Here is a 20718-nt window from a genome sequence, read left to right as displayed (position 1 = left end):
GTCCAAGGTGACCAAAAGACCAATCGAAGACAGCGTGTATATGCAGTTCAATGTCACAGAGTTTCATTGTACAGTTGTAGGAATCCTTGGTAGAGACGTAAGCTTGCAGAGCGGTTTGCCTTCCTAGATCAAATAATTCCTTCAATTTCACTACCTGGCCTTACATTGTACCCAATATCTTCAACAGATCCCTATATTAGATTCTACAAGAATTGGCAAGAAAACCTACGACCCAGGTGGGCACCCTTAGAGCACTCCCTCCAATTCCGTCTATTTTTAACCTGACTTAGGAGTCTGGACCCTCAGGTCACAAAGTACAAAGGCCTGGATTGTTGCTTCTCCGAAGAGCAAAATCCTGAGCCAAACTTTGCCAAGAAGAACCTATGATTTTTATAGAAACCAAAGGCAGCTAATTACAGTAAGAACGTGACAATAAAAGAAATAGGACTTCTAATTATGTTTGCCTTTCAAAAGCTAAACTCAAGAAAACCATTGATTTGAAAAATTTCAGTTTACTTTTTGTATTATTTTTACCATGTTAAAAGTCCAGTAAATAAAAATGGCGCATACCTGTATAATTCAAAATTTTTAAGGCTGTACATATACGCATTGCCAAAAAAACACATTTGATGTCAAATAAATATAAAGAAAATCTTACAAAATATAATAAAGCGTTATTATTAAACCAAACTTGATTTATTTTAATTTTATTTAACTCCTCATTTTGGAATAGTAACATCTTATCCCTTAATTGTGCTTATTATTACTTTTTTTTTTATTTTAACCTATATATTATTGGATGTTTCATGTTTGGAGAGCTAGCATTGTTTGTTAATTTGTAATTTACGGGGCGAAAAATGTATGTTTAATTTAGTTAGTAAATCAGGAGAAAAAAAAATGAGAGAAATTTGAAGTTAATCTATAACTTACCTATTTTCCATTTATTCCAACTAAGGATAAAAAAAATCTTACGAGAAAAACACGCATATCTCTCTTAATGAACTTCTATCCTTACAAATAACTTTTTTACGTTACAATAACTGTAAAAATATATTTGTTACTCCATTTCATTTTATGTTCTAACTCATCAAAAATTTGAATAAGGCTAATTACTGTTCTAGGGTGGGACGAAAGAATAAGAAAATAAGTGTTTTTATTCGTATTTAATCATTTTGCAGTAAATCATCATTATGTACGTTGTCTGATTAATTCATTAAGCTAAAATGGTAAAATATAATGGTAAAATGATGAAATAACATACTTTTATGTGCGGGTTGTTTATTATAAAACTGGGATTTGTGCTTTTACATATTTTATTTTGCAGTAATTTCACTCTGTCCCTACAAATTTTTTCCAGCTACCAGCGCCAGAGCTTCATTTTAAATTTTTTGGAGTTAGAATATCGATTGTAATTAAGAGATTTCAGTAAAAAAAAAAAAATGATAGATTTGTATAAATATTAAAAAAAAAAAATTCTTAGACATATGCGATGTTTACAATTTACGGAAAATGATCGATTGCAGGAAACTTGAGTTAATATGGGATAAATTATGTTCACTAGAAGGTGAACTTAAAAGTTTTTAGGATTTTTAAACCATTTAAATGCTTCAATGTTGTGGCGTGCAAACTAATTGCAAGAGATTGCTAGCATTAACGAAGTATTTTAAGGATTTATTGGTTCCGCACATAGTTTAATAAAAATAGTGCACAGTAATGGTTCATGCGAACCAGCTCTTAAAATTATATCGGGTTTTGACTTACCGGAAATTTTTAAGCAATGATGGCAAAATGTGAGCCTTGAAAATAAGAAATGATACGAAATGAAATTAATTACCAAAATTAATCTTTAAAATAATTAACAAACTTATTTTAATAAATTTGATTGAAAATGAATAACTCGAAAGAGGTTAAAAGTAGTGCAGCCAAAACAATAAATACCAAAGAAATTCAAGCTGTTTGTAACGCATATGGATTGGGAAAACAGTTTTTTGCTGAAAGCTTGCTTCACTTTTTTGGCCATCGATCAGTTTTGGGGAGTTCGCTAATCTTCAAGATGTCCGGCAGAATCCTATGAATCTGCTGATTTAGATCAGGGCTCAATTGCATTAGAACAGAACTCATAATAAGAACCCACAGGAATTTTGATCAGCTCTGGATTTCCCTAGTCTTAACAACAGTAGATAATAAGGTGAGCTTGTTCATTGAGAGTAGCGTGAATGTACGTCATTGTACAAGAAATAGAATAACTTAGCTGATAAACATCGTAAAAGAATCTAGCAATTAGTTGCAAGCCTGTCAAACTACAACCTAACTTCAAATCAAATCAGAGATAAAACAATTAATGTTAGTAGCTTACTTAAATTACAAATTAAAGTTTAATTTTCAAAAATAACAAAAGCTAACTAGTTGTGAACGCACCATTCTTTGTCGCAGATATATCTCTTTAAAAAACGAGGTGAAAGTCAATTCTAACTGCCGCCGTCTTTTGTAATTTGGGTGGGCATAAGTAAAGCGATGTTCTGAGAGAAGTCCAAAATTGCCGCTAACTATGATTAACTTAACGGCTGCCGATAATAAATGATGGCAAAGATTATTAGTTTTCGGTCCTAGGAATGGAGAATCGACTTACTCTTAAGCCACGACGCGTTCATATGAAAAGCGTACGATTTTAGGGTGCACATTAAGAACGACGTTCCAGAACACTGGTGCACTCTGATGGTGTTAGTGAGAATCAACGTAATATATGCTATTGATTACTTTTATTTACAGATCTTAGAAACATTTTGGAGAAAACCAATTAAAATATTGGTTTTCACAAAACTATTGCAACATATGTTTGCTATACTCTTAAAGTTTTAAGTGTCTGTGGACACTTAGTGTGCTAAGATCCTTATAATTACAAAATACTTCCTCAAAACTTAAATTGATTCTTATTTCAACTTTAGTAAACTAGGTAAACCTAAAAGACCGACGTTTGTTGAGGGAAAAAAGGATACTAATGTCCATTGGTCTTGGGCAAGACCATGTTTTTATCAAGATACCCACATCTTAAAGGTGGCCAATTGCCGGAAACTGTTTGATGACCAAAGAATAAAACAAGTCAAATGAAATCTCAATTTTGTAGGATATAAATTTAGCAAAAGATCTTTGACGCTAAATGAAACACTAGCGAACCGAACATTTATTCATGTTAACACACAAATGTTACAATTCGACTAAAACTTAATATTAAACGAAATTAAAAAAAAAAAACCATAAAAACACACTATTAACACTTAATATATAACCACCATAAACTAAAGAAAACAGTATCATTTTACTTCTTTTGTGGTCGAGGTGTATCACTAGGATTTTGTTCGTCTAAAAGAGCTCTCTGAATTTTAAAGAAGGATCTTGCTTCTGCTTCCGTGATACTCAACGCAAGCACCGTATGGAATAATGACATGCCGAGTAGACGATTAGTGAATGGTTGTACGATGCCACGAAAAATTCCAAAAAGCGTTCCTAAATTACCATAACTTAGAATTGGTAATCGTATTGTGGCTTGTGAAGTTGCAATCTGAAAATACAGAAAGTTTATTAGGTGATTACTAGAAAAAGCTGCAAATTAGATTAGAATAAGGAAAATGGTTGGGGATAATCTAAAAAATAAATTGAGCTACTGACATCTGAGAGCATATTGATTTTTCTGGGGTTTGAGGACGCTTGAATCTCTTTAAAACAGTGGTGAAAAGTATAACAATAAATTTCGGCACGAAGACCATTTTATAATTTAAAAATTGAACCTTAAAATACTGATATAAAAGAAAAAGGAAACTCATAAGCTTACGCCTGCTGCTAACAGTCTAAACAGTTTTCTTACATCTCAAAACAAAGTGAACATTCCTTAACTATAAATGGTGGGATTCTAATTATACGATTCTGGCTGAGATTTATGTATGGGTTATGACGGTAGATGTGAGGTACCCTCTTCATCATGTTACGCTTTAGGAAATTAATGGAAATTATTTTTAATGAAACAGCGAAAAACTTATTAAAAATTGTATAAAATAAAATATTGGAAACCACCAAGTAAAAAATGTAACATTGATTTTCTTACAATTCATTAAATCATAAAAACGGTAAGAATTGATTATTAAAATTTAAATAAATTTATATTTACCATAAAACCACAAGTTGGTGCTAGAATAAGTGGATACACCAATCCTAATACATTCTGTAGAACAATTGATCTTATTTGAATACACACCGGGCATTCAGTTTGAAGAAGAATTGGTTCTGAGATTAACTATTAACAATTAAATGATAAATTAGAAAGTAGAAATCATAAAACTTTACCCATTTGTTGCAATTGGATGTACCCTAACGCCGTACCATAACTGTATTATTAGCAGATGTTACTGAAGAGATGAATAATTCTAAAGTCATCACTCAGTTCGGGAACCATTAGAATAATCTTTGCCCACCTTACAGCTTCTGCATAATGAGAAAACGTGCACTGTTCATCAGTGTGAAGATGGTTAAGTATTCGGTACTTCAGAGGAGAAAACTTCTTCTCTCAAACTTCACCCTGGAACTACCAATCACCAAACTCTTAAATCTAATTAAATAGATAGTAATGGGGAGATGCTCCAAATAGAGGAGGCTTCGTTATACTTCTTGGGTTACACTGGGAAAAACTTTCTAGTAACCTTCGCGGAATCTAATATTGCAGTTAATGAATGCAGCATATTATTATTTCCATATCAATATATGAATAAGAGCAACGAAACGGCCCGATGTACCTTTTTTCTCCACCTCTGCAAGATCTCCCAATTTCAGACTCATTCAACTCATCTTCCTTGATGAGTTAATGAAACTCAACACTGACCACTCGATACATATGACTTTATTTTTCATGCATCGCTATGATCCTATCAAATCAAACAAATAAAGAAAAAGTAAAGCTCGGTATACAGCATTAAATGATGACCACAGCGGCATGATACACCCATTTGCAACAAATAGTTACATGGCTTAATACATTAATTAGTTTTTATTCATTACACTTACCTTTGTGTGCAGAATTGGTAAAGTTGCGGCAGGTATCACAGCATTAGGCAAGTACATAGCCATCTTGGCAATATTTCTTAATTTCAGTTTTCGCCGAAATCGTGCCACAATAGCGGCTGCAGAAATTGTGGTTCCCAAAGCAAGCGATGCCAATCCATAGCGAAAAGGCCATCTATAAATTGTAAAAATTTTATATAATGAATGTTATTTCATGTATTTATTAGTGTCAGTACTGAGTTTGGCTGGAATACTGGCCGGAAGGGAGTCGAGATCCCTGGAAAATGACAAGACCAATTCCCCAAGGGAATTAGGGAATTGTAAGAGCTTAAGAATCCGACCTTATACCTCAAAATAATCTCATCACAAAGCTGGGAAATAGTGAGTATTTGTTTGGGTTTATAGAGATTAAAGTTTATACAGAATCATTTTCTGATTAAAATATGATCAAGCATTGTATTTACACATAACTTATTTCTAAACTTAATACAGGAGCTGTTATATCTGTAATAACATTTGAGCACATTTTCATAGTACAACTTTAACTGGGAAATAACTTTTATATACATATGTATATTCACAAAGACCTAAAGTACTGAACACAGTAAAGTTACACTAAATCTGGTGTTCTTTAAGAGAATTTTTTCAATAAGATAAGGTAAACTATAAAGAATTTCCTCAGCAGTCTGCATGGACCATAAAGAGCTCATTCTAATCATCTACAGTTTATTCTAATTTTTTAATGAGACAGTACCCAAAATTTAATTTAAAAGTTAATATTTAAGATCATAAATTTCAAGAATTTTTTTTAAGAATATCACTTAATGCTCACACATCACTGGTTGGTTTCCAATTATAGATAAGTTTCCATTGTAACTCTAAAGCTTCTTCTTCTGTTAATCTAACTGCTCCTTCAGGCACTTTTCCTTTTTGTACTAAAACTGCCATACCTAATTAATGAGGAAAAAACATTTGTAAAACTTTCTATCTTTTATGATGGCGAATTTTGAACAAACCATATTTTAAACTGCAACCATAACGTAGGTTATGTTAAAGGAGGTAATCTCAAGGTTATTGTATGAACTTTTTTAAATATATATTTATTTAAGAGGTCTTTATTTAAAATTGTTTTTAAGAAAGTAAAAGACATAAATAGATGGAAATATTTGTTTAACTTAATTATTGATTAGTAAATTCTATAACCCGCTTAAAGTACGATAATTTACATTGTAACAAAATGTTTAAAATATTTAATTTTAAGACTATTTCTTTTAATAAAAACAATACTTTTTACAATTAAATATCACGACTGGTTTGATTATTCTTTAACAAATAGAAGTTGTGATTGAAAATAATATTCTTTCAGATCGACCAGGTCTCTCTGGTCAGTTGTTTTGGGGCCGGGTGTACTAACCCTTGCTTAAAACAGCCAGTGTTACAATTCTCTCCTTCGTGCAATTTGTAACATGTTAATCTATCCGTACAAATTCATTCGCGTTTTCTGATTGTCGTTAAAATTCTTTACGGTATCTGTTTTACTAAAAAAAATCAAGGTAGTGCGTTGATACTTTTCTTTCTGGCATTTAAATTTGTATATTATTTGTTTTGCGGTATCACATTTTCATCACACTGTGACAAGTGAAGAAGTGTTTTTTTGAGAGTTGGCACTGTTTATGTTGTGAATTATTTATTAACTGAAATAGTGTTGCCACAAAAGAAAAATAAGTGTGGAAAAGTGTTTAATAATTGGAGATCTGAAGCTGGTTGGATACTTTAACAGGATGCCAGTCAGAAAGCAAGGTGAAGGAAATTTATAACAAAAAGAAAATGAAAAAGTTTATGTAAATTATTTATTTTTAAGTAACGAATAATGTTGCACTAGGCGGTGGTCACATTAATTAACTTTTTTTTATAAAAATCATTTTTTAAGAATGAATTTTTGGTTTTGGATGTTGCTTGTGCACAGATTTGGTTTTTTAAACTGTGTTGAAATGCCTGATTTAGATTTAAATTGCCTAATTATTTAACCGATTGAAGACTTCTATTTTAAAGTTAAATAATGTGAATAAAAAGAAAGAAGCCCCCCGAAAAAAAAACAAAATAGTTCAGAAATTATTTAAATGCAATCGCGTAAAAGTTCTGTTCCCCAATCTTATATTAGATTTAAGAAGAGGCTATTGATACGAAAATAGCCCAGTGTCATGGCTTGGAGGTCCTTTTCATTTTCTAAACGTTTTAAATAAGAGGTTTGTTATCTTTTTTAAATAAATTTGGTGTGAACACTCACATGACTCTCCTATTACAATGATTAAAAGTTCTATTTTTAACAACTTTTTTTGTCACTGGGAAGTTTAACTGAATTTATCTCATCACAAAAAAGATCTCTCGTGAAACATGAATAATTTACTTTGATAAATATTACTAAACCAAAGAGAAGGTATTTTTATAATCTAGTTTACCAAATTCACCAGTCCCATTTGGTTTTTATAGAAAGAATGAACCCAAAAAATTGACAAAATCGTGTTTTTATTCGTGTAATACAGGCACTAAAAAAGTCAAAACTTAAGTCGCAACAGGATTTCACAATGTATAAGAAGAAAATAAATCTATTTATTTTAGTACATAAGTAAATAAATAACTGTAGGTTAGATTAATAATAAAAATACTTGCTTTACTGTAGATTCTATGATTGTTATCTTAAGATTCTAATTTTCCTCACACTTATTTCAGATTTTTCAGAGACATAATTCTTATTTACAATCATATAGTTTGTATAAATATAGATTGCCATATATTGACTTGATAGAAGCGAATCTCCCTTCATTCGATGAAGTACCCTAAAATGAAATATTCCTAGAGATATGAACGGATAAAAGAGATCTAGTCATAAGTAATGTAAATATAAAGTTTCGTGAGATCCGTAGTGATAATCTAACCGGTATGTGATAATCTAAGAAAAGTGAACATATTCAGTAAAAGTAATACATATTGTTCTATCTTGCAAACCAATAAATCTTTTATAATAAATAAACAGATACGTAAATTATACTTAAATAGCCAATCTAGAGGGTAAAGTAAGTGCTCCTTGTCTCAATGCCCTAATTTCTCAAATTTACTGGAAGATATGTTTTAGGTGTAGATTTGCATGTGAGCAAATTTAAAGAAAATGTAACCTTTTTCGAAAAAGTATGAGGTACGCGAAAAACTCATTTACTAAAAATGCATTTGGCTGTTCTTTGTGTGCCTTACTGGGTCACAGCTCATGCCAAGTGGGAAAATGGAACTCCAGTAGACAAATTTTGATTTTTAAGTTACTTTAGGCACTCCTTTTGGATCCTAAATGTTTAATATTAGAACGTCTTGCATTATATATATATATTATATATTTGTTCATGACATATAAACCCTGATCATTTTATAAAAACCACTACTTTGGCCTCAAGGGACTCCCAGAAAATTTACTTTTTGAAAGTTTATGGGTAGTTGAACAAAGTTCCAGCAAGTTTTTTCATTTTTCATGGAATTTGGTCACGTGAGTGTTCTTACCAGATGTTTTTCTTGCAGTACGACAAAGTAATAAAAAGAAAAATAAAGGGGTTTTAAAGTAATTGCCCCCATTTTAAATTTAAGCCCTATTTTTCATCATTTATTTAATTAATTTAATTTTTCTAAGTTTAGAGTGTTCAATTATGTTTGAACCTTGATATTATTTTGATGTTTAACTGAAGGTTATAATATAAAATAGAGAAAATAATGATTACATTTTGAAAGTTTACTTTGTAATAAATGATTAAGTTCTATTTACGGAATAGTTTTAGCTAGTATAAAACTTGCTAGGAAATGGTGCTAGATACATGTAACACTTTTCAACACGCGTTCGACCTTATTTTGGACGACAAAAGAACGGACTGAAAAATATCGTAAGGCATTGTAAAAATAAGTGCTAAACCAAATCTCTTTTTCATCTCTCAGGTCCCTTGCCTCCAACGCTCTACGAAGAAAGAGTTAATGCCGTATTTTCCTACTCCAAACCCGTAAGTACCCAATCCAAAAGATTTCTATCTTTCAACCTTCAAGCTCAAGGTAATATTAAATCTTGAAACAACTTCATTTCCAATGCGTCTGCGTAACTTTCATTTACGAGTCCAAGATTCATTTGCCTACAACAATAAAACTGACACGTATATTGAGCGGTATACCATCAATTTCGTCTTTTTGTAGACAGGTTTACCAATTAAAATTAAACCTTTAATTCTTTGCCAGAAATAAATTTTCCTGATGAGGCTATTCTTTGAAACAGTTTTTTGGCTCCTTTTTTTTTTGCCACTTTTACTGCCCCACAGCCTCCAGGATATTTTAACAGCGGGAACTGTTTTTGAATAGGGCAATGCTCTTTCGAGATTTCCTTGGTATTTTCCAATCTGGAAGTCCATACTTCTGGTTTTCCAACTCCTGCAACCAGATGATTAGATTCTTTTGGAGTTTCTTCGTACTGTTCGCTATTAGGCCTTGAGTTACGAATGAAACACTTTAACTGGGCGTTCGCTCAAATTAACCCCTTGAAAGATTAAACGACAATGGTCTAGATTACGCCCTACTACAGGATTCGGTAACTTAAACCATATTAAAGGTGAAATGAAAATTTCAGGAATATTTATTTTTAAAAAATCTTGAATTTTGCTAGTTCTTTCGACTGCTTTTTATTTTTCTAAATATCAGAAATAATTATATTCTTTTTGCTATAAAGCTCTCTCTCTAAAAAAAAACAAGGCTGTTTCTTTCTATTTGCTATAAGGTGGTGAGCTGCCAAAAATTTTGTTTTTGGAACTATTTATTATACTATAACTAATAAGACAGAATACTTTCTGAATAATATTAATATTAGCTTCTCAGCCTCGTTTAGTTGGCAACTTGGATGAATTTATTATTGTTTTACCTGTTTATTTATATATTATATAAAAAAACTAACTAATGTTTAAGTTATTCTTATTTTATTATTAATTTAGTTCTGGACTTTGTTTTCCATCTGCATGTAAAAAGCTAAGCTTTAATTTGTTTTTGGTTGTTGTGTATTTTCATAATTTTTTTTGTAATTTATGTAATTATTTTAATATTTTGTTCTTTGGCAATAAAAACTTTGATTTTATTTTTTGAATTTTTCTTTTCTTATTTTTATTTTAACTATTTCTTAAAACCCATTTTCCTCACACTGGCTGTAGAATGCACTGTGTATCATTTTTAGTTTAAAATTAATAATTTTTTCTGTGGAATGCATAATTTAATATTAATTATTATTATTATTTTTTAGAACGCAGGTTTATTTTTGAATATTTCAATACATATATTATAACACAAACTGCATGTTTGTGAAAAAAAATTTCTTCAGTGAAATTACGTCATTCATATGTGATTAACACTATGTGTATGTGAAATCAACAATTCACACGATTTCACTTCATGATTAGGATAATTTATAAAAAATGCACAAGATCTAGTAATGAGCTATTGATATCCTCTTGCCTGGCAAAGAAGTATTTGTTAATAAATTATTTTTGAGAAAAGAATGGCAAAAGAAATTCTGCTTCAAAAAAATCAATGATTTACAAATAATCAATAAACCTTAAATACAAAATTAAGATTGTGTGAGGATTATCAGATCTTAGAGAGAGAGGAACAAAATTACAATTTACTATGCCCTATACGACAGTAAAGAACCCAAAACACGTTAAATGACCTACTTCTTTGAAACTACTTCGACATTAGCCTAAAACTGTCAAAGGCAAATATTTAAAATGGATGCTCTTCTGAAACGGCTTGGACTTAAGATCCGAATTATGGGTGTACCATGAGGTACCGAACAGCTGTAGGGATCAGATTTTGCCCTACCCTATATCGGCTTCAGTTTTTTTAAGCCCCTAAATAATAAATCGTTAAAATTAAAGTGATGTTTATAATATAAACAGTTGTACGCCAAGTTTTATTATATAAAGTGTCGCGAGATAGATCGAGAAGTTAAACAAAGAGAAAAACTGTTTTCATCTTAATAGCACGAAAGTTTTATAAGAACGATTCTCCAATCTGAAGTCTGTACATGGAATCTTGAGTGATACTTAGCATTGGACGTTTTTCTTTGAATAGGAAAATCAATTTAGTCTAGGAGTCTACACTTAAGATTAAGTATGCGACTAGTTAAGTTGATTTAGTGTACTGGAACGAATCCCATTCAGGAAACACCTAATTTTAAAAGGTCGTGAAGACATCAAAGAAATTAACCCCCCCCCCCCAAAAAAAAACCCTGTTCACAGAAATCCAACACGAATTCCTAAACGTTTGTTACAGTTAGTATATTATATTGCAACTAACGTCTCCACTATTATTAAACAATAGTAAAGCCATTAATGACAGTATTTTATCGACAGATATATGACTTTTACTATCGACTATTTTCGTTTATGCTTAAAGGTAAGTGGTCAATCTAATCTCCCACGCAAACATCCGTATTCACAACAAAGCCAACGCATCTACGTGACTATTTTGAAAACTAGGGTATTGTTTATTCCAATAACAATTAGAATAACTGCTTGAACGACACCGTTTCTCTAAGCAGTTACTGTATTAATTAAATTAGTAAGATATCTACTTCTCTACATTCGACCCACATATTAGTAAAGATAGAAGCTGCAGTTTACAAGCTGTAGAACATTAAAATTGTCAATCGTATTGAAACTTTGATGCCAACTATTGAGTCTTATTATTTAATACTGATTTCTGGGCTTTAATAATGAACTCTCCAATCTTGCTGTTTTTCCTAGAGTTGACAAATATGCATTAGTAGAAGAACGGGCAATTTGAAATTTCAAATATTTCTAATCCATTTCATGGTTTTAAATCTCTGTACATCTGGCCTAACATTCTGAACTATATGATATTTTGCTCGAATAAAGAGACCTTTCTTGTTTCTATATTAGATACTTCTATAAGATAATGACATAATTACAAATTTAACTTCAAGGTTGAAGGCGCAATAATACAGGAGCTATAAGAAATGTTCCAAAATTTCGATGTGTTAAATCTCGCTAAATATTTTACCGATCTGAACGAAATTTTACACTGATGAAGACGTACCCAGAGCAATAAAAGTTTCTTCATAGCTAATATTCTGATTACGCTCTAAGTTTGATAATTGACTTAAATATCAAGATTTTGCAGTTTTAAAAGCCTTAGAGCAAGTAGGTTGTTGAAATTATCAGTATTTGAGGAACACTTTAGAGCCGAACATTTGTTCTTAATATTACACCTTAATCTTTAGATCTAGATGAAATTTTGTTCAAATCAAAGCATATTGTATCTTGATATTAAACCGAAGATATTACAAAGCTTCGAGACTTTTTTTAATGACCGAGTAAATAGACGCAGAGTGAGAGAAATTAATGACAATTTCAGAAACTGAGTTTTGAATACAGATTTAAAAAGAAATAGGCAAGGCAAATCGATGTTGAAATTACGTATACTTAAATATATAAGACATACACACACAACAGTAAACCTCTATAACAAGTCTACTTCCATATCAGAAACATTCAGGTTGAGATAGTATCGATGTCCTATAAAACTTTCCTTAAAACATCTCTTCCAAATCGATTCTCCAGTAACATGGACAGCCATCATAAAAAGTGATAGCGCTGTTGTATCGTAGCTTTTTGCAACTTTAATGGCGTAGAAGAAGACATCCGTGACATCATCTCACTGGTCGTCAACGTTATATACTCTGCTACCTAAACAAAAAAAGCAAAAGGGTTTGAATACAAATAAATAATTCAGTACATAGAGGGCAGGGTTGTAAACAACATAATAATGTAATATATGGAAGAATGAATTTTTTATTACATCATAAAAATCCGGTAGTTTTGATAGGTTATTAAATGCTACGATAATTTTCCAGGATGTCATAAATACTGAAAATAACATCCTCTTCCAAACTGTTGTTGATAAAATTGACTTCCATTCTTGTAAACAGTTAAAATGTTTGCGAACCAATTTTTCTAAGTTTCGGGAAAGTTTAATATGAGATGGTTGGGATAAATTCTCACAACCTTAAAGCATTTTTTTTTTTTATAAAATTTTTTAAAAAGATGTCATGGAACTATACTAGCAAAATTGATTTTTCACTAAGTAAATGATAAATACAGCTGATTTTTAACGTAGCGCGCATGGTTTTTTTTGGTATCCCTGATTGGTTTCGAACTTACATTTATTAATCTATTTGTTGTAGAGAATGTAATTTCAACGATGTTTCGTTCTCACACTACAAACTTGCTGAATAAGTGATATTATCCAGTTCTGCGGGTTTAACCATTATTTAAAGTACTAGATGTTGATGTCCCTTAATATTTATATGAGTGAATGCGGTCATAGATCACATTATATTGACTGGGCATTTGATAAGAACGCAGCTTTTCAAGAAATCGATTACTCGATCAATGGCACTTGCCACATAGTACCTGCTAGTCCACAGAAGAGCAATAATTTAAATGAGCTACTAAAATTTCGTCAAGTCAAATTTTCTGAAGCTTTTTTTTTATTTTGTCAAAGTTTCCTTTTCGAGTTTTGACCAGGAATATTCATTTTCCGTAAATAAAATATCTTAAAAACAACAGATCGCAGAAAGAAACTTTAAATTTACATAGTTTTTTTCTAGGTTAATAGATTGAGGGTGCTCCAGAAAAAAGAGGATGGGTATTCGTCCCTCTAAGGCTGGAAACATAGTGGAGCGGCGAGCAAAGCGGCGATGATAGCGAGGAGCGAAGCGGCGAAATCAAACACAAGTTAACATATGGGACCGCGCATAGTGGCGAGCAAAGTGAAGATAGAGCAACTCTATCTATTTCTAGTTTTTGTTTTTGCCGCTTTGCTCTTCGCTATCATCGCCGCTTTGCGCGCCGCTCCACTATGTTTCCAGCCTAAAGCTCTTCATCAGTAAGATGTTCGGTTTTGTTTCACATAAATAAAAATAAATGCTTTACTTATAAATGTTTCGTTAACAATGTGATTTGTAAAAAAAATCGGAAACCGTAAATACTATTTTACTGAATGATATTTTCACTTTTCAAAGATTATTTCGAAAATGCCTCTTCAGATTTTCTCAAAACTTAGTATGAGGGAAGGGATTAGCTATGAGGTTAGCATACTGGACTCCCACGCGGAGGTCCCGGGTTCGAATCCAGCAGCTGACCCTTAGATTTTCTCTTCCTAGGAGCTTCTTACAGCTCACTGTCCGGTGATGGACAGTGTTGTCTGTAACGAGAGAACACTGTCCGGAGGCCGGCAGTGCACTGGAAAAAGCTCCGGGCGCTAATGACCTCAGCAGTTGATGCGCCAAAAAAAAAAAAAAAAAAAAAAACTTAGTATGTAGATAAAATTTTTAATTGAATAAGTTTTCATATTATAAACTTGTTTTGAAGATTTTGAGGTTTAAGTAAGCAAAACGAGAATAACGAGAGGAAGGCGTGCGCTTGTTCTCATTAGATTTCCGTGATTCGAAACCACTCCTGTTCTTTTTTTTCAAGGAAAATCTACTTTAGAACAATGCTGGGGAAAAAGTACCGTTCTATATGGATTGCAAGCTTTTATTATTCCACCACAGGGAGAAACTAAGCTCTAAGCTTTCCTAAGCCTCTCTTGAGCCCCTGTCATAGCCTTGTGGTTGAAGAGTAACCGTATCGTAAGGTATTTGTAATAATAAATCTTAGGCGCTACCAAATGAAATAGGCTTAAGGGGGGGTCACCCATCTCGAAATTGAAAGAAATTATGAAAGCTTTCCTATAATATGCTACAAAAAAATGTAAATATAAGAAATACTACAGACATTATGGAGGAAATCCCATCTTTAAGATAATATTAAATGACTTAACTCTACATCTTTAAAGAAATATGAATGCATGTGTTGTGTGCATTTTAAACTGAATTTTATTGCCTAAAAATTTGACTTAAGTTTTAGGGTATATTCCCTGAGTGTTTCGCTAGTCTACCCTCCCACTGCGACAGGGATTTGCTTCATCAAGGTGGAGCTCCTCTTTAGTACTGTCTGTCTGGTAAGACGTAAGCATAAAGAGCGGGACCCTTGGATAAAAGTTGAAGATACAGGAAATAATACGTGAATTGTTATTTTCTTTTTCTTTCTGTCCAACCCACAAACGCTATGCCGTAGTAAATTACGAGTATGGCTAATAATGAACTGTACGTACTCTGGTCTGAGATTATCATCCATCAAATGTTACGACTATATGTCTTATTCTAACTGTTCTTCTGATGCAATTTCCTTCGCCGTAAATGGTTGAAGTCCTTATAGGGTAACATGAGGAAGGTTTCCTGACCAGGCCTACTCCCGTCTCATTCCGTTTTTAGATCTCGAGAATCATCCGGACACCCTTAATGCTTGCCTCAACTTCTTGTATTAAGTATGCAGGGCGTGATAAATCAGTAGAGCAGACTCAATGTAATCAGTGAGAAACTTGCGACTTTGGAATCGTTTGCAATCTCAGTTGCAAAAAGGTGCTGCTAGCATGAGACATCATACTTCGGATCAGCGCCATAATTCTGGTTGCCCCTTCTGCTAGAAACTGTCAAAGTATCTCACTAACTTTAAAGTAATTACTAATAACTAAGAAATGATTAATAACTTGTCATTTATTATTGTTTATTTTATAGCTTGAAGAGGTAAATTATTTTGTCAATATATTCTTAGACATACAGAGTGTAACTTTTTCAAAATGAAAAAGTAATGGACTTTTCAAACCAAAACCCTCCCCACGAAAAAATAAAATGCTGGGCGCGCCCCTGATAATAATAATAGAGCTTGAGGGTGATCAGTACTTCTATCTTCACCTGGTTGAAGAACTTGCTTGATCATACCTTCAAACAATCCGTTATGACATGATTGGATGCTTTGTTCCTAAATTCAACAAACTCCACAAACGGTGACCCGTGATTTGAATCCTACAATTTACAGATTGACCTTAAACCCGGACAAGAATAAACGCCGTAAAGCATGTTCTAGATCAATTCACGAAATTCCCTTCTTCTTTTTTTTTTAGTGGGTCGATAGTTTCTTATTACTTCAAGACTTGCACAGTACCAATTTAACCATAGTACAACGCTAAAGCGTACATGTATTAAAATGCTTTGCCTCAACATCGTGGTGGCAGACTTGGTTTCATTCCCTCCCTCTACTTCATCCAAATAGGTTACGCCCATACATTTAAGGGCTCCCTTTGTGCGCTAATTAAAAACATTCCTGCGTTAGTACTCATCTAATTACCGTTCCCTTACCCATGGTTGCTCACAGGGCAAGTATCCTTTTTTTTACGTTAATGATAAAAAATATAACTGGGAATAGTTTTTAGAAAATTTAATTTATTTATACATTAATTGAATTCACAAGCGGAAATTTAAAGCGTATTCTGACCCCGTTTATTAAAATTACTAATAAATGACTGTTTTGTTATTCTTAGAACAAATTTTTTAAATAATTTTAATTGTTTAAAACACTTTTTACTGGGCTATTTTAGCTAATTTTAATTTTAAAATCTTTATGTTGGGCGTTTCGGTTTTTTTTCCGCCTTCATCTAGAAAATTCTAATTTATTGTTAATAATATATATTACGCATACCTTGTATTGTTTGTCACGTCACCTTTTAGGGGACAAATATATTCTTACTTGTAGGCGCCACGGTAGCCGAAAGGTTAAGAGGCGAGATCTGCACAGCTAATATGTTTTGTGGTACTGGGTTCGATTCCCGGTCTTAGGCCTTGGATTTTATTTAATGGTTAATAAAAGAAATTTACAGTAAAGTATGTTAGGCAGTTATAGGCTAGACCCGCAAAGCTAAGATGTATTGTTGGTTTAGTGGGTTCGATTCCCCCGGTCTAGAGGCCTTGGATTTTATTTAATGGTTAATAAAAGAAATTTACAGTAAAGTATGTTAGGCGGTTATAGGCTAGACCTGCAAAGCTAAGATGTATTGATGGTTTAGTGGGTTCGATTCCCCCGGTCTAGAGGCCTTGGATTTTATTTAATGGTTAATATGAGAAATTTACAGTAAAGTATGTTAGGCGGTTATAGGCTAGACCCGCAAAGCTAAGATGTATTGTTGGTTTAGTGGGTTCGATTCCCCCGGTCTTAGGCCTTGGATTTTATTTAATGGTTAATAAAAGAAATTTACAGTAAAGTATGTTAGGCGGTTATAGGCTAGACCTGCAAAGCTAAGATGTATTGATGGTTTAGTGGGTTCGATTCCCGGTGTCTAGGTCTTGGATTTTATTTAATGGTTAATATGAGAAATTTATAGTAAAGTATGTTAGGCAGTTATAGGCTAGACCCGCAAAGCTAAGATGTATTGTTGGTTTAGTGGGTTCGATTCCCCCGGTCTTAGGCCTTGGATTTTATTTAATGGTTAATAAAAGAAATTTACAGTAAAGTATGTTAGGCGGTTATAGGCTAGACCTGCAAAGCTAAGATGTATTGATGGTTTAGTGGGTTCGATTCCCCCGGTCTAGAGGCCTTGGATTTTATTTAATGGCTAATAAAAGAAATTTACAGTAAAGTGTGTTTGCTAGTCGCCTCCGTACACAACACCTAATTGGTAGTTAGACGTATAGCCCGCCTGAAAAAATAGGCAATTACTTACTATTTCTTACACGTGATGATACATTGTTATAAATAAATTCTAATTTTCTAATTCATTGGGAAAAGTAGCCACAATATTAAGATAATCCTCATTCGTTAAAATACACTTTGCATTAACTATTCTAAATAAATCGATAACAGCACTTTCTAAATTTATCGCCACCTGTATTTCTGGACTTCCTGTTTATGTAGCAACAGTAGCGTGTCTATTTATAATGCGTTTCTACAATGCAGCTCCTAAATAACAATGCTAAGTATATTTATCTGTTATTTAAACTGTTCTTTGCATTTATTTAATACTAGCTAAATATCCGCATTTTGCAGCGCTACACATTATCAATATGCATATAATTAAAAGTCATTAAATGTTTCATTACATTTTAAAACCTAGAATGGAAACTGATGTACATACGTCGCATAACATTTTAATTGGCGACAAATCATAGAAAGTATAAATGGGGACTAGCATCCAGTACAATATTTGGCTGGAGTGTATCACAAAGCTAGGCAAATAACTTGCTTAGCGTTGGACTTTTCGATTCCTACTTTTTACAAAACATATAATTTCCATACCTCAATTTTCTCCGATGCTTGAACTATGAAAATGGAAGAAAATGATGGCATTATGTACTTCTCACCTCTCAACTGCAGTGACTCTTGTACTGAAAAATAAATAAATTAAAGTTATTTATTTTAAAAATGTGGAAAATTATAGCAAGAAGTGATGAAAATCGTACACTAGATTTTCACTTTTCCCAATTTCCTTCCTGTCGCTTCTGTTTGGAATTATTTTCATGAAAACTGATTTTAACCTCACAAAAACCTTCTATTAAAGTTAAGCAACTTTGAAAAACCAAATTTACCTTTATATAAATGTATAAAAAGGTAAATTTGATAAAAATCTTCACAGGAAAAATCGCATTCACATCAAATAATGATGGTAATACAAATAAACCATACAATTTGCTCAATTGTAAATAGACCAAATTGAAACAAAAGGGCCCTTAATTGTATTTGTTTAGGATGACAAGGATAAGCCGTAATGAGAGATTTACTCAAGGCAAAGTTAGCTACATTAACTATTCTACATAAAAGGTCATATTTAGAGAGATAATTAATAACTTGAATATTTTCCAGTGGTTTGAATATTTTTATTTGGTGTAGTATCAAAATAATGTACATATGTAGCTCAGAACAGGGAATACGCAGAAACGTTCAAATTTGATATTAGGTATTACGTTCACAATTGAATGCAACTAATAGATGTTGGGTCAAAATGTTTTAGACCAGAATTATGACTTTACTCTTAAGGATTTATTATTATTTTTTACTTTTACTTTTTTTGAGATTTTTGTCTTTAAAGATTTGCTTTAAAATTTCACAAACTAATTACGCACATCCAGATCAGGGTAACTTTAAAACGAAACAACTTTTTTTCATCAAAAAATTAGTTTTTCTCAGTTTTTGGCACAAAATGATGGAAAAACCACACTTTTTAGCTGGGTTATCTTGACGCTCAAAAAACACAATACTACATTTAAGCAAACTAATAATATAATTATAGCTGAATAGAGAAATACTTAAAACTTGTTTTTTCCTATTTTCCAGGTAAGCAAGGAAGGAGTCTGTGAAATGTAGTTAATACTCAAATCAAAATAGCCTAAAATCGATATGTAAGTAGATGACATTGTCTGTTTTTACTTCATTTGTGATGGATGTAGTGAAAGTACATAAATAAACCATTGTGAGAGAAACTCAAAGTAGAAAATAAGGTAATGAAGAAATTGGAGAAGTGGAAACCCAGCAAATGAACAAATGAACCAAACAGAGTGGGGGATACATCCCTCTAATTTTCTTCTGACAACAGGGGAGCTTCTTCCTCCCAAAAATAAGATTTTATATATTGGGAAGATAGAAATTTATTTCTCTCACTTGAAAGAGGTTCTCTACCTCCAGTATTCAGTATTACGTCGAAGTTCTTGTCATTACCATTCTTCATAATATATTTAAATCTATGTATTAATCATGTTACCACAGTGTATGGATGTATAAATGTAAGTTTCTTATTTAACAGGGATTTTAACCAGCAGTTAACCCTTTGCATAATTCTATCTTTAAGCTCTCTTTCCTAGCTTATCTCTTTGCATTTATTTATAAACAGTAACAAGAATATGTTTGAATATTTTAGATTTCATTGAAAGCTTGAAGGGTTCATACTGCTGGATAGTACCATTGATTGAGGGGCGCTACTTATATTTTGGGCTTTGGCAACACTGAGTGACGTTTCCACTTGAAAGTTTGACATTTTTGACCATAACCTTCTTCAGTATTGTTATTTGAGCGCGATTTGTGTTGTTTACAGTTACTTGAAAATTGTGTCTCAGCGAAAAAAATGGAATTAACTCGTGAAAATTTTCGTGCAATGATTTATTACGACTTTCGACGTGGATTACCAAGACAGGAGTGCATTGATAACTTTTGGCGATAAAGCCCCATCCTCGTGTCTGATCTAGTGCGCCAGTTTTCTTTAATTTTGATCGGTTTCTGATTTCCATTTCGGCTTAAAAAACTTAGCGATCAATGAGATGCTTTAAAGGTAGGCTTCCCTCTAAAAATCTGAAGTACCATTTCAGTATAATACTGTGTCTTTATATTATACAGGAGGGGGTTAAGTGTTTCTGAAATCAGCGTTTAAAGGGAAGTCCGTTTTCGAGGATTCCAAGGAAGAAACAAGTTTAATGCGTTTCTAAGTTTGTTGTTCGAAATTAATGATTTCTCTTTCTATCCATAATTTCAGGAAACTTTTAATTAAGCTTCTAATTGGAAGTAAAACAGGAAGGTGGATTTGTCCCAATATCCAGGTTGCTCGAGCTAGTGCCCAAGACTGCTAAGCTATAATCCATAAACACACACACACAAACTACGAAAAAGACGAATGGCAGGGAAAAATTGTGATTTTTATACACGCACAGAACTATTTGAA

At 32.4% G+C, this 20718-nt stretch overlaps 2 protein-coding genes and 1 long non-coding RNA gene across 4 annotated transcripts in view; 1 reads left to right on the top strand and 2 right to left on the bottom strand.

Moving 5' to 3' along the window:
* Positions 1–3158: 3158 nt before the first annotated feature.
* LOC141458586 (uncharacterized) lies at positions 3159–6108 on the bottom strand. The gene is made up of 4 exons (XM_074136813.1): positions 5882–6108; positions 5053–5224; positions 4163–4288; positions 3159–3559 (listed from the first exon to the last, which is right to left on the bottom strand). Exons 1-4 carry the CDS (start codon positions 5995–5997, stop codon positions 3317–3319), a joined length of 657 nt encoding a protein of 218 aa, XP_073992914.1. The 5' UTR covers positions 5998–6108; the 3' UTR covers positions 3159–3316.
* A 311-nt stretch (positions 6109–6419) lies between these two features.
* Positions 6420–20718, top strand: part of LOC141458589 (disks large 1 tumor suppressor protein-like) — a 137928-nt gene continuing 123629 nt past the window's right edge. The window contains exon 1 of the mRNA XM_074136824.1: positions 6420–6849. Within this exon, the coding sequence (XP_073992925.1) occupies positions 6831–6849 (19 nt within the window). The 5' untranslated portion in view covers positions 6420–6830. The remainder of the gene's footprint in view (positions 6850–20718) is intronic.
* On the bottom strand, positions 12539–18629 carry LOC141458593 (uncharacterized). Of its 2 annotated transcripts, XR_012461071.1 has the most exons (3): positions 18473–18629; positions 18309–18397; positions 12539–12824 (listed from the first exon to the last, which is right to left on the bottom strand). It is a non-coding gene; the product is annotated as an uncharacterized lncRNA (long non-coding RNA). The 2 variants fall into 2 exon arrangements; XR_012461070.1 differs by lacking the exons at positions 18309–18397; positions 18473–18629 and adding an exon at positions 12937–13412.

The sequence above is a fragment of the Rhodnius prolixus genome, unplaced genomic scaffold (genome assembly GCF_049639745.1).
Source record: "Rhodnius prolixus isolate KJV_2025 unplaced genomic scaffold, Rpr scaffold_5, whole genome shotgun sequence".
Lineage (NCBI taxonomy): Eukaryota > Metazoa > Arthropoda > Insecta > Hemiptera > Reduviidae > Rhodnius > Rhodnius prolixus.
Note: the sequence above shows the minus strand (reverse complement) of the source record. Positions and strands in the feature narration are given on the sequence as shown.

What these genes read in the sequence shown, in the direction of transcription:
- LOC141458586 (XM_074136813.1), bottom strand. Translation starts at nt 5,997, where the DNA reads ATGGCAGTTTTAGTACAAAAAGGAAAAGTGCCTGAAGGAGCAGTTAGA. An exon ending in TGGAAACCAACCAGTGATGT is followed by an intron (nt 5,225 to 5,881) that starts GTGAGCATTAAG and finishes TACAATTTATAG; the next exon opens with ATGGCCTTTTCGCTATGGAT. An exon ending in TACCAATTCTGCACACAAAG is followed by an intron (nt 4,289 to 5,052) that starts GTAAGTGTAATG and finishes AATTGTTAATAG; the next exon opens with TTAATCTCAGAACCAATTCT.